This window comes from Trichomycterus rosablanca, chromosome 13 (genome assembly GCF_030014385.1).
Source record: "Trichomycterus rosablanca isolate fTriRos1 chromosome 13, fTriRos1.hap1, whole genome shotgun sequence".
Taxonomy (NCBI): Eukaryota; Metazoa; Chordata; class Actinopteri; order Siluriformes; family Trichomycteridae; genus Trichomycterus; species Trichomycterus rosablanca.
The window spans coordinates 24,526,912-24,537,651 of NC_086000.1; the positions used below are offsets into that span (position 1 = coordinate 24,526,912).

At 38.8% G+C, this 10,740-nt stretch overlaps 1 protein-coding gene across 4 annotated transcripts; it reads left to right on the forward strand.

The window, feature by feature from the left end:
* Positions 1–3,053: 3,053 nt before the first annotated feature.
* syncripl (synaptotagmin binding, cytoplasmic RNA interacting protein, like) lies at positions 3,054–10,198 on the forward strand. Of its 4 annotated transcripts, none has more exons than XM_063006938.1 (12): positions 3,054–3,159; positions 4,880–5,038; positions 5,635–5,753; positions 6,027–6,134; positions 6,250–6,363; positions 6,670–6,846; positions 6,939–7,074; positions 7,182–7,387; positions 7,488–7,637; positions 7,719–7,840; positions 7,948–8,305; positions 8,848–10,198. In XM_063006938.1, exons 2-12 carry the CDS (start codon positions 4,891–4,893, stop codon positions 8,881–8,883), a joined length of 1,674 nt encoding a protein of 557 aa, XP_062863008.1. In that variant the 5' UTR covers positions 3,054–3,159; positions 4,880–4,890; the 3' UTR covers positions 8,884–10,198. The 4 variants fall into 4 exon arrangements, with proteins under 4 accessions (XP_062863008.1, XP_062863009.1, XP_062863011.1 ...); XM_063006939.1 differs by having other exon boundaries at positions 8,851–10,198; XM_063006940.1 differs by lacking the exon at positions 3,054–3,159 and adding an exon at positions 5,237–5,410 and having other exon boundaries at positions 4,964–5,038.
* Positions 10,199–10,740: the final 542 nt, after the last annotated feature.

The window sequence follows — 10,740 nt, forward strand, 5'->3', positions numbered from 1 at the left end:
TAATAGAACAAGAAATGAGACACATCCATTAACAACTCGTTAACTACTCTAATTAATGCGGTTTCGGTACTATGGTTGGGTCTAAATCCAGATTGAAATTTTTCGTGAATACAATTTTCATTCAAATAAGAGCATAACTGTTTGGAAACTACTTTTTCTAATATCTTAGAGACAAAAGGAAGATTTGAAATTGGCCTATAATTAGCTAGAACATGTGGATCAAGATTAGGTTTTTTAATCAGGGGTTTAATAACAACGCTTTTAAACAATTTAGGTACGTACCCAAGGCTAAGGGATGCATTGATTAATGTAAGCAGGGGCTCTACAATAGCTGGGAGTAAATCTTTAAGTAAACGAGTTGGAACAGGATCGAGTATATACGATGATGATTTTGATGATTTAATCAACGCAGTTAGTTCATTTTGGGAGATTGGATTAAAGGAATTTAGTTGGATTAACTTGTTACTATTATCATCACTAGGTGTTGAGTTGCCTGATCTAGTTCTTTAGGTTCTGATGCTGATATATTTGGTAATTCTGGTAGGCAGTTTATGAACGCTGCTGCAGTTGCAGATGTATTTAGTCTGTAATAAAGTCTGTAGTGAGTTCTGGACATTTTTAGGTGCTTCAAGCCAGGTGCCCTTCACATCTAGAAGGAGCTGCATTGTTGGCACCACAGTTTTGACTTGCAGTCTTTAACCTCAGGTGGGTAAACAGGTTTCCATTAGAACCACCTCAGTGTCAACAACAGAAAGCGTAGAAACAGACAGTAGTAGTTGTTGATAGTGTTGTGTCAATGATTTATTAAAATTTTTACTATTTGTTATTTAGTTAACTTCCAGTCCATGTATTCACTTCAAATTTACACACATCATGTATTTTGCACATTGCACACTAACACTAGATTATGGTCAGGGTAGTTCCATTTCCACAAATAAACAATGGGCACAAAACAGGAATAACCTGGACAAGGCACCAATCCATTGCAGGGCCTTGACCTGCAGGGCTTTGGCCAAACCCTTCCTTTCCACAGACACAGACAGTCATGTCTGTGCAGATACCTGGCAGGTTGGTAGCACCGCTGCTGCACCACCCAAGTCCCATAACCTAATTAGAAAAATAAAAAATGCAGAAAAACCCCCCGGACAGGTTACCATTCTATCACAGGGCACACACAGACTCACACTTAAGCCAGTTTGTATTATATCCAATTGGCCTGACTGCATGTCTTTGGACTTGCTGGAGGAAACCGGAGCACCCAAAGGAAACCCATGTAGACACAGAAAAAAACATGCAAACTACACACAGAAGGGACCCTGGCTGCCTTTCCGGGAAATTGTAACCAGGTTATTTCTGCTGTAAGGCAACAGCGTTACCCCCTCGCCACTGCCCCCCCCCTCCCCCATTAACACATTTAAGTGACATATAAATTAATAACAAAGGTTTTTTTAATATAATCAAAATTTTCCATTCCTAGCCAAGGTTAGACATTAAATGAATGACATTATAAAGACAATACTAACCTACCAGTTTTGTTCATGTCTTTAATTAATTAAGCTTCGGTAGCCTAAAAATGGGAGTTGCAAAGATGGTTGAATTTTACATTGCCAAGATGTTAGTATTACTGATCTGGTTTGGATCCAGTATGAATGCACTCAGTGATTGATGATGCATTTGCACTCGCACATATTACAGACAATAGAACATTAGGTATGGTCTGGAATGTTAAAATTTTGGATGCATATTGAATTGTATTATAAGTTACCAAGCAATGAAAAAAGCAGCATTTTGGTATTTTAATCAGGGTGTCGGGCGGCACGATGGCTCAGTGGGTCACCTTACAGCAAGAAGGTCCTGGGTTTGATCTCCAGGTGGGGCGGTCTGGGTCCTTTCTTTGTGGAGTTTGCATGTTCTCCCCATGTCTGCGTGGGTTTTCTTTCGGGAGCTCCGGTTTCCTCCCACAGTCCAAAGACATGCAAGTGAGGTGAATTGGAGATACAAAACTGTCCAAGACTGTGTTTGACGTTAAACTTGTGAACTGATGAATCTTGTGTAATGAGTCACTACCGTTTCTGTCACGAATGTAGCCAAAGTGTAAAACAAGACGTTAAAATCCTAATAAATAAATAAAGTAAATAATCAGGGTGTCCCACCTCCCAAAACATGCAGATTACCTAGCCCGAATTTAACATGAGAGTCTGCTGTGATTGTGAGAAGAAGGGTCTTTAATAAGACTGAAAGAACAACAAGAACAAGAAATCTATCTGTTGTCTTAGGTGATGGTTTTATCGTGTTTACATTTCTAACAACAATTTTTTACAACATTAAATACTGTCCAGTACATTAAATTATTGTTGCAAATGAGGTTTAGGTAACGTTTTATGAACGTTTTTATAACTTTAAAAGAACGTTCTGAGAACATCAAGAAAACTGGACAAAATAACGTTAAAGCAATGTTCTAATAAAACATTCATACAACCATAAGGGAACGTTCAGAAGACATTATTTTGAACGTTCTAAGAACATTCCAAGACAGCGTTCCCAGAACGTTCAATTATGGTTGCAAATTAGGTTTAGGTAACGTTCTACGAACGTTTTCATAACTTTAAAAAAACGTTCTGAGAACAAAATAACGTCGAGGGAACATTCCAATGCAACGTTCCCGCAACCAAAATGGAACGTTTGGGGAACGTTATCAGAACGTAATTTTGTTAGCTGGGGTGTACCTTTAATACATAAATATATAATTAAGTCATTCAGGGTTTTTGTGAAGTGGTCGCTTTTCCCGCGATTTGGATGGAAGAAAATGTAGATTTAGCTCGTAATAAGTGTCTTTTCCTGTAAAATGAGTGCTATTTAAGGTGCATTTGGAGGTACACAATGTGAGCCTGGTGTATATGTATACAGTATTGAGTTTACATTTACCCTGTTGGACGTTAAACACCCGCCATAAACGTTTGATCCCCTGAATGAGCGCATCAGAAACCCCGTGTTGTGAAAACGCTCTGGCTGTGTGATGCTGACCGCCATTTTGCATTGAGCTGGCTAAAGTGTGAGAGCGGCGCCGGAGCAGCGGCACGGGTTTCCCTCACTTTTCATTTTCTACTTCTTTATCTTTTCGGACTCGTCTATACTTACCAGATCAGAGTTAAAAGACAGGTACGAGAAATGTCCTAGGCTTGACTGAAAGTGTGTGATGTAGAAATGTGATGGAATGGTTTTGTTTTGAATCAGAAGTATGTGAGTGGCCGGGACGCGTTACACCGGCTTTTTGAAAATGAAAATGGACTCCCATGTGGCGGCACGTTCACTTGCTCTTGGCTAATTTAGTTAGCTTAGCTTAGTTAGGCCTCTTCTAGGATTATTTGTGTTTGCAGTTTGCTTACGTGTTGTTAGGTTCCAGTGGGTTGGTCTTCAAAAGACGTTTTATAATATAGCGTGCTTGTTGACCTGACAAGGATAAAGAAACGGAATTCCTGATCAAGTTATTCAGCTAGCGTTAGCTAGCTAACCGCCCTGTGCCTTATAGAAAGCATGCGGGGTTTTTATATCCAACAAAGTACTCGGTGTGGGGTTTGTAAACACGCTAATGTGCAATCGTGGTTAAGATTTGACTCGGCTAAGCGTCTGGATCTCAGTAGCTGTCAAAAAAAAATCAAGGATTGTAAACCAGGTGTCCACGTTGCTCGTGCCCTGGCGGCCTAAACATGGTAGCCACAATGCACTGTAGTAAAAAGGGTTTGTTTAATAGCATTTTTAACAGCTGCACAGACTGATCGGTAGAATATCATAAAGCAATGTTTATTTAGAGCTGAAGATGTCGCAGTCTTACGTCTAGATCACCCAACAGACCTTTTATGAAATGTAAACCTGTCTGTCACCGGTTGATCCATTGTTAGGGCATCGTTAGCGGATCGACTGTGTGCGCTATCACTGGGCGCCAATGTTAGGTTTTTGGTGAGTTTATGTGCGAACGAATGCTCTATGGCAGTAGTTTTTGTGCGAGAGAAGGATTTTATAAAATTGTGTCCGTTTTGTTAGGTTTAGCTAGCGTTATGATCAGCCCTTCAAAAGAACACGTGGAGAAGTAGGCTGAGTTGGGAGCTCAGGCTTATTCTTTGGAGGAATATGTGATATGGCAGAAATAATATGAAGTCCCAATACTTGTAGACGTTTTCACAATACGACAGCCCACTGACTCCACTAAACAAACTGTTGCAAGCAATTTTTTTTGTAAATGTTTTTCCCGTTTTCCATTGTGAAATGCACATTTTAAACATGTCCCATAATATGGCTGCACTGTTTTGTGAATATGGTAGCACAATTGTAGCTTAATCAAATATTCTTATGTATAATCCAAATAGTTCTATTGTTACTGTACAGTGAAATTTGACATTGTCATAGCTAGTCACACTAAATGTATACACACACTACATATATATATGAATATGTACAGTATAAACGTGTGCCATGAAAATCTCTGGAATAATTTCATCCTTATTTCATTACCCATCCTTACTGTTACACTAAATACACAAGTTCCAGTTGGTGCACAAATGATGACACCATTGCATAACACTAAAGTAGGTATTGGCAATACCCAGGCAATGCATTAAGTGTACTGATGTTACAATCTGCAGCATGCAGCATTGTTTTAAATGTGACTGTGGTGGCCTGTCCCTGTTTAATTGAGTGTTTAAAGTTAATAATCATGCAGTTTTGTTTAAGCAGTAAAATGAGAGCCCATTACCATTAAGTGACCCCAAATAAGTGCAGTGCACTTTTTGTAGCAGATAAAAAAGCATAAACACAGGGTCAGGCAACAGGTTCCTTGACCTTTGCCCAGTTTGGATTAATTTGGCTCATTGCATCTGCGCAGATAACGGAGACATGGCCACAGAGCATATAAATGGAAACGGTACTGAAGAACCAATGGAGACTTCGGCTGCAGTTACCCATTCAGAACACTTCCAGACATTATTAGACGCTGGGTTACCTAGAAAAGTTGCTGTCAAACTAGATGAAATTTACCTAGCAGGTAAGGCCCCTTAAACTTTCAGCATATTTGCACCCATTTCAGATTTCAGTCCAATTGCATGTGCTTTTTAAAATGCGATTTTGGGAATTGGAACAGCAAAGCAACTTTTTGTGGTTTCCTTTCAAAATGGGTACTGCAGTCATAAAGTGCTTGCAAAAACTAGTCTGAATATTGTATGTTTCTCTGTGCCTCCTGTAGCTATTTGGAGGAAACAGGGTATCCTGGGTGGCAGTTTCAGAAAATTTCATGTGTAGTCCCTTTAAGCTGAGTATAAGCAGTCCAAAGGCGGTCTCCTCATACAGTGTCAGGGCAAGTGTGTTGCCAGATGGACATGTACTGAAACAATGGAGCAGCTGGCAGTGGTTAAGACAGGTGATGGGTCCTCATAAATCACTGTAGGCAAGCTTGATATGCAAAGGGTTTTTAGACGACTGTATCAAATAACGCCATGACATCTGTTGTGATTAGTTTTGTAAATTTCTGCTTGGACACCTCCCAGCATCAGTGATATCCAAACAGAAAGAGTGCAGATAGAAAAAAGAAGATCTTAACATTCATCTCCATTTCATAATTTTTTGTCTGCATCTTTTGCTTAGGTCTGGTTTCGCACAGTGACCTTGATGATCGTGCAATTGAAGCTCTAAAGGAATTTAACGAAGAAGGTGCTCTGCAAGTCCTCCTACAATTTAAAGATAGTGACCTCTCACATGTTCAGGTATGTGTGTTTAATGTCTGGAAAACCAGCTTATGTGAAGTACAGTATAGATACACAGTATGCAATCTGCTTTAAAAAAATTATTTATCGATTTAAAGCTCTGCAGATGTTTTGTGAAATTTCAGCCACAAGAATAGTTTAGCAGATGAATAACTGTTGATGACTATATGAATTAATTAGAATAAACCACTCATTGTCATATTTTCTGCAACTGCCATGAAAGCATAAAAAGTGCACATGCCACAGCTGATTAGCGTTTAACTTTCTCAACAGAACAAAAGTGCCTTTCTCTGTGGAGTTATGAAGACATACAGGCAAAGGGAAAAGCAGGGGACCAAAGTTTCAGATTCTAATAAAGGACCAGATGAGGCAAAAATCAAAGTAAGTTTCTGCTCTTTAACATTGTATGTCGTTGTTCAAAATCGTTGGATTTTTATTTAATTGAAGTGATTTTGTTGTGTAGCAGTGATTTATGTTTAGCTTTCTAATTTGTCAGGCTTTGCTCGAAAGAACTGGATATACCCTTGATGTGACAACAGGTCAGAGGAAATATGGTGGCCCTCCTCCAGAGTCAACTCACTCAGGTGCACAGCCCACAGTTGGCACAGAGGTAAGATCTGGCACTCCAATGAATCTTTAGAGTTTGCCTATGATTCTTCACACAGCTGTTTTTTTCCAACTAATGTTATCCATAATATATGTTTATTTTATAACATTAAATAAGTCATGTATGGATTTTCAGTCTTTGCAAAGAGGATTTAGTGTAGTCACCAGATGTATTCACTATAAAGATTAGCATGACATCTTTTAGCAATACATGGGAAGTTTTTATTACTTGTAGCATTTGTTAGCCTCAGGCACACTAACCTTATTGTACTTTCTAAATTAGTGATTAAAACTGGCTTCTGTTCCTCAGATTTTTGTGGGGAAAATCCCTAGAGATCTCTTTGAGGATGAGCTGGTACCGCTGTTTGAAAATGCAGGACCTATTTGGGACCTGCGCTTGATGATGGATCCCCTCAGTGGCCTAAACAGGGGTTATGCCTTTGTTACTTTTTGCACTAAAGAGGCTGCTCAGGATGCTGTCAAACTGGTAAGTGATAACGTGTCAGACCTTCCAGATTAAAAATGTTATGATAAGAGTTATAATAAACTAATACTTTTTTTTATTTGCCTTTCCTATAGTGTAACAACAGCGAGATACGCCCAGGTAAACATATTGGTGTGTGCATCTCTGTCGCTAATAATAGACTGTTTGTGGGATCCATCCCCAAGAGCAAAACCAAGGAACAGATAGTGGAGGAATTTGCCAAAGTTACCGGTAAATAAATTGTTGCAAATCTGTTTAGTTTTGCTATTTAATTAATAGTATGCTTCTTTAAAAAAAAAAGTTCTAAGTCTACTTTGTCCTGTCTTTGCTTTTTTCAGAGGGGCTGAGTGATGTAATTTTATATCATCAGCCTGATGACAAAAAGAAAAATAGAGGCTTTTGCTTTTTGGAATATGAGGATCACAAAACAGCAGCACAAGCACGGCGCAAGTTGATGAGTGGAAAGGTGAAGGTGTGGGGAAATGTGGTGACTGTGGAATGGGCAGACCCCATTGAGGATCCGGACCCAGAGGTCATGGCAAAGGTGATCAACAAGACTTTTGTGGCAATAATGTTTGCCTCGTGCTGGGTAGCTGTCTTTTGTGTAGCTCCTGAAATATTAACATTCCTGTCTTGTCTTTTAGGTTAAAGTACTTTTTGTAAGAAACCTTGCAAGCACTGTATCAGAAGAACTCCTAGAAAATACATTCAGCCAGTTTGGCAAGCTTGAGAGGGTCAAGAAGCTAAAGGATTATGCCTTTATTCACTTTGAGGAGAGAGATGGTGCAGTTAAGGTAATATTTCAGTTTCGCTCATTGTTTGGGTCAACTTTGTTGATATTGTAAATATTCACTGATTAATTTCTTTTTTACTAGGCCTTAGCTGAAATAAATGGAAAAGATTTGGAAGGCGAACAAATCGAAATTGTTTTTGCCAAACCGCCAGATCAGAAAAGGAAGGAGCGGAAAGCTCAGAGACAAGCTGCTAAAAGCCAAATGTGAGTTCATGGACTGATGTAACTTGTGCGAAACTAAAAATAAAGTATCACAACAACCTATTTTAAATACTGTTACATATTGCAATGCTTTTTGTGGTTTCTTTCAGGTATGACGAATATTACTATTATGGCCCACCATATATGCCCCCTCCCACTAGAGCAAGAGGAAGAGGCGGCAGGGGAGGTTTTGTTTATCCCCATGACTACTACGGCTATGACGACTATTACGATTACTACGGCTATGACTATCACAACTACAGAGGAGGATATGAAGACCCATACTATGGCTATGAAGACTTCCAGGCAAGAGGACGAGGGGGTCGAGGAGCCCGTGGAGCTGCTCTTTCCAGGGGGCGTGGTGCAGTTGTTGCTAGAGGAAGAGGAAACTTCTCTCAGCGTGGCGGTCCAGAATCCAATCGAGGGGCACGTGGCTCCAGAGGTGCAATTCAGCAGAGAGGCCGTGTGGTACGTTATCTGAGAGAGCAAGAAGTATGAAGCTTCAGTCACCACACCTTATTGAGACCTTATTTTTCTACAGGTCACATTTTCCAGTGAGATATTTCTTAAGTGATATTGATCAAAGTATTTCTTTGCTATTTCCTTCTTTGAAATTGCTAACACACAAAAGGCACCTTGCGGAAGGAATGGACCAAAGGTTTGCCAGCTTCTTTTACTTTAGTTTTTCTGAGTATCGTTAAGAGGCCATTCAAGAGTGGCTTTGAATACATATATATGTATGTATGTATGTATGTGTGTGTGTGTGTGTGTGTGTATATATATATATATATATATATATGCATAACATCATAAAACTATATAAACATCAGACTCATTAATTTGCATGATAAACAAATATTTCCAAATGTTTAAGTTTGCATAGGAAAAGAATAACTCGAGCATGAATAAATGGGGAAATGTGTTTGGCACATCAGTCTAAAAGGTATTGATTTTTGTGTTTAGTGATCCTTTTTGACATTTTTAGTTAAGTTGGACCTTTTTTCTCTCAGCAGGGCAAGGGAGTTGAGGCTGGTCCTGATCAGTGACGGTGAACACTGACTTGCTACATGGGGTTACACCAGAAACTGCCAGTGTAAAAGATGGTAAGGTCAAGGCAATTCTCCGATGATGTTCCAGCTTTACAGAAGCAGATACCCCCACTGCCACTCCTGAAACCCAGTGAAAATTACACTCAGTACCTTTGAACTTGCTGTATTAAGTCTTGCAATTAAAATAAGTCACACCTCATTGTAACTTGCCCCAAATATTACAAAATACACCAGTGAAAATAGAAATTCCTAAAGGATACTAAACATCGTTTTTCTTTTTATTTTGCACTTTCTTTAAGTCTCTGAGTTTGAAGTGGCTCGGTGGAGCTTGATGATAATGTATATTTTTGTGCTAATTGCAATTTTATTGTCAGAATATCCATGTTTGTCTAAATTAATGATTTGGATGAAGAGGACGTGACATCTGCAGGTTTTTGGTGTAACCACCTTGCATGGATAAGTCAGGCATTCCAGGAAAGTGGTTCTTTTAAGAACTTGTCTTTAAGGGTTGGTTAACTACCTCAGTACAGAGGATTGAACTACCCTGCCTGTACTGTAAATAGGGAAACTTATATTAATGAAAGCAGGGCTTGTTTTTTTATGAAATATGCATTAGAGCAGCTGCTCAAGATGTACTTATGTAATATAATCATTTTGCTGCTGCTCTGACACTGCGAACAGTCAAACTGGGCATGCAAAATAATCTCATATGATGAGCCTGAACAAGCCCTGCTTTTATTGTATTTTGAACTGAATTAGCTGTCTTGCTTCTTCAGATTATGTAGTTACTGGTTGTATGATTGTATGATAGTTTTGGAATAAAATGTTACTTTTGTAAAGGCTTGAACATCACAAAGGCGTCAACTGCTTTTGGTAAGCCCTGCAGTGTCCCTTTTCCTAATAAATGGATTAGCAGTTTTGGGTAACTTTTACAGTTCTAGGATCACAGATCATGTACCATATTGCCTTTTAATTTAAATCATGAGTGATTTTAATGATCAAATTGCCACTCAGCTAGTTATGAAGACAGAAGAAAACCAGTGTGCTGCTGTGCACTTGGTACATGTGCCTGTGGCTGTACTCAGTTGGATGTGATGGGAATCATTTAGTGGGAAAAGGGATGCTGCAGCTTTGGTTTCTATTCCATTATATTGCAAACAGTTGACTGAACCATTCAACCGGTTTTGTACAGTTAACTCCCTCTTGATGAAGCTGTATCAACCTTTTGACAAAATGTTAGCAGTTTTAAACTATCGTTGGTGGCCAACAACGTTTTTGCATTCCTGCAAATAAATTGTTTTATACTGTAAAATGAGGTGAGTGTAACTTATTTTTGTAATAAAGTTTTTGATTTCTATCTGTGTCCTTAAAACTGATTACTGTAGTAGTCGTCAGTGGGGAAAAACTAAGATACAAGTTGAAACAGAGAAGGGTAGTGTTAAGCTTGTGTTAAATTAGTTGGACTACACTTGGACACAATCTGTTTAAGTAATTTCACAAACTGTACTAACTCAAAGGTTTATAAGTTCAAATTCATTAGGGCTTCAAGGAGGACAGCTGATAAAACCACATGGTAAGACAGATTTGGTTTAAGCATGCCCACAAAAGACATTAAACATACCATTTTATTGATGGTCGCATTTAAGACCTAAAACAAATTGTGAAATTGAATGAAAACCAAATTTTTGTTTGTGGCTTTTGGTAGAAGAAAAAAGGTGTTGATGATTTTTTTTTTCTATCCAAAAGCTAACTTGGTGCAGTTGTAACAGTATGGAAAGTGCAGTAATCCCCTCAGTTTTAACAGTAAGAATAAAATAAAAAGTGTAGTACCTAAGAGAACCAGACATATTTGGT